Source organism: Otolemur garnettii, unplaced genomic scaffold (genome assembly GCF_000181295.1).
Source record: "Otolemur garnettii isolate 467f Iridium unplaced genomic scaffold, OtoGar3 scaffold00016, whole genome shotgun sequence".
Classification (NCBI taxonomy): Eukaryota; Metazoa; Chordata; class Mammalia; order Primates; family Galagidae; genus Otolemur; species Otolemur garnettii.
Window position 1 is genome coordinate 21,427,268 of NW_003852411.1, and position 2,005 is coordinate 21,429,272.

The window sequence follows — 2,005 nt, forward strand, 5'->3', positions numbered from 1 at the left end:
GGGCTGGGGATTCGAACCCGCCACCTTAGGTGTACGTGGCTGGCGCCTTAGCCGGTTGAGCTATAGGCGCCGAGCCTAAAGTTATATTTCTAATAAAAATAAACGAAAAAGACTTAGCAGTAAGCAGCCAAGACTGAAATAGACTAGCACAGACTAGGATCCTGATTTCAGCTATTCTTTTCAGAAATAGACTAGAACAGACTAGGATCCAATGATTAGTGCTAATGTGAGGAATTTGATTACATTCTTTTTTTTTGTTTTCTGAGATACAGCCTCAAGCTATCACCCTAGGTAGAGTGCTGTGGCATCACAGCTCACAGTAACCTCCAACTCCTGGGCTTATGTGATTCTCTTGCCTCAGCCTCCCAAGTAGCTGGAACTACAGGTGTCACTACAACGCCTGGCTATTTTTTTTTGTTGCAGTTGTCATTGTTGTTTTAGCTGGCCCGGGCTGGGTTCGAACCCGCCAGCCTGGTTGTATGTCCACTGAGCTACAGGCGCCACCTGATTACATTTTTTGTTCAAATTCATTTCATCCAGAGTCAAAACCTCTTTTCTACCCAGTCACATTGAGTGACGTAGCGCACACATACACACTTTAGCTCATAACTGTTTGATTTTAGGTAAATGGCAGGGCACTCATTTTAACAGTCAAAGAAAGGGCTTGAAATAGAGTCAAGGTACCTTTGAATACTCTTGTGGCCCATCGTGCCTGGAGCTCTGTGGCTGCTAAGATGGACCCTTTAAGGCTGATCAGGCCAATGATGGCTAATGTTGCTCTTTCCAGACTCGAGGGAAAGACCAGCTTGTATAGGAACATCTTATTCATACAGAGGCTTCTGAGAGGTTCTTCAAGAAAAGGAAAAGCAAAGGTATATCCTGTGGTGAAGATCACACTATCAATGTTTTCTTCCACCGTCCCGTCTTCAAAGATGGCAGAGGTTTCTGTAAACTCCAGCACGCTGGTTTTCATGGTGACTGTCCCACAGAGGATACAGGTTGGCAGCTCATCGTTCACAATCGCTTTTGGTTTTTTCCTTTGACACAGAGGAGAAAATCATTCACTGTCATTATATCATTGAGAAACTTCAGCATTGAGTCAATTCAGGGCAATCACTGCCCGAGGAAGTAAATTGACCCGTGTCTAATTCAGTCGTTTACCTGACTTACTGCACTGATGACATGCTTTGTTTTTCCATTTCCAGTAAAAGGCATGTGGAAAATGACCAGACCTACTCTTTCCTGCCTGGGGTTTAAGATTCTCTATCTCTAGGAACTAATTTCTGGAGCAGTGTTTTTCTCAGAACATCAGGATAGAGGACTCGACAATCTGCCTGATGATTAGTTTTGAGTCTCACATCCCCTAGGTTTCCACAGAATGATGTTAGGCAAAGAGGAAATCAAGAAACTCCTTTTTTTTTAGACAGAGTCTCACTTGGTTGTCCTGCATAGAGTGCTGTGGCATCATCACTCACAGCAAACTCTTGAGTACAAGGGATCCTTTTGCCTCAGCTTCTCTAGTAGTTGGGACTGTAGGCACTCGCCACAATGCTGGGCTACTTTTTTAGAGATGAGGTCTCGCTCTTGTGCAGGCTGGTCTCAAACTCCTGAGCTCAGGCAATCCACCCTCCTTGGCCTCCCAGAGTGCTAGGATTTACAGGTGTGAGCCACCGTACCCAGCTCAAGAAACTCCTTAAATCCCTCAATGAATCCCCAACAATTAAAAAAAAAGAAAAGAAATTCCTTAAATAAAAAAAAAATCTTTACAAAACTTACTTATCAAATCATCCTTTGTCATTAGTCTTCCTTATAAATTAAAAGATAGCTCACAGAAAGGAATGAAACAGGAAAAAAAAAATAGGCAAAAAAAGAAACAAAAATCTTTTTTTTTTTTTTTTGAGACAGAGCCTCAGGCTGTCCCCCTGGGTAGAGTGCCATGGCATTACAGCTCACAGCAACCTCCAACTCCTGGGCTCAAGCGAGTCTCCTGCCTCTGCCTCCCAAG

General features: G+C 43.5%; 1 protein-coding gene across 4 annotated transcripts in view; it reads right to left on the reverse strand.

The window, feature by feature from the left end:
• The window catches only part of LOC100953121 (dimethylaniline monooxygenase [N-oxide-forming] 4), a 24,546-nt gene that overhangs the window by 2,534 nt on the left and 20,007 nt on the right, over positions 1-2,005 (reverse strand). For all 4 annotated transcript variants that reach the window (XM_023510840.1, XM_023510841.1, XM_023510842.1 and 1 more), the window contains one exon: positions 685-1,037. In XM_023510840.1, the coding sequence (XP_023366608.1) occupies positions 685-1,037 (353 nt within the window). The remainder of the gene's footprint in view (positions 1-684; positions 1,038-2,005) is intronic.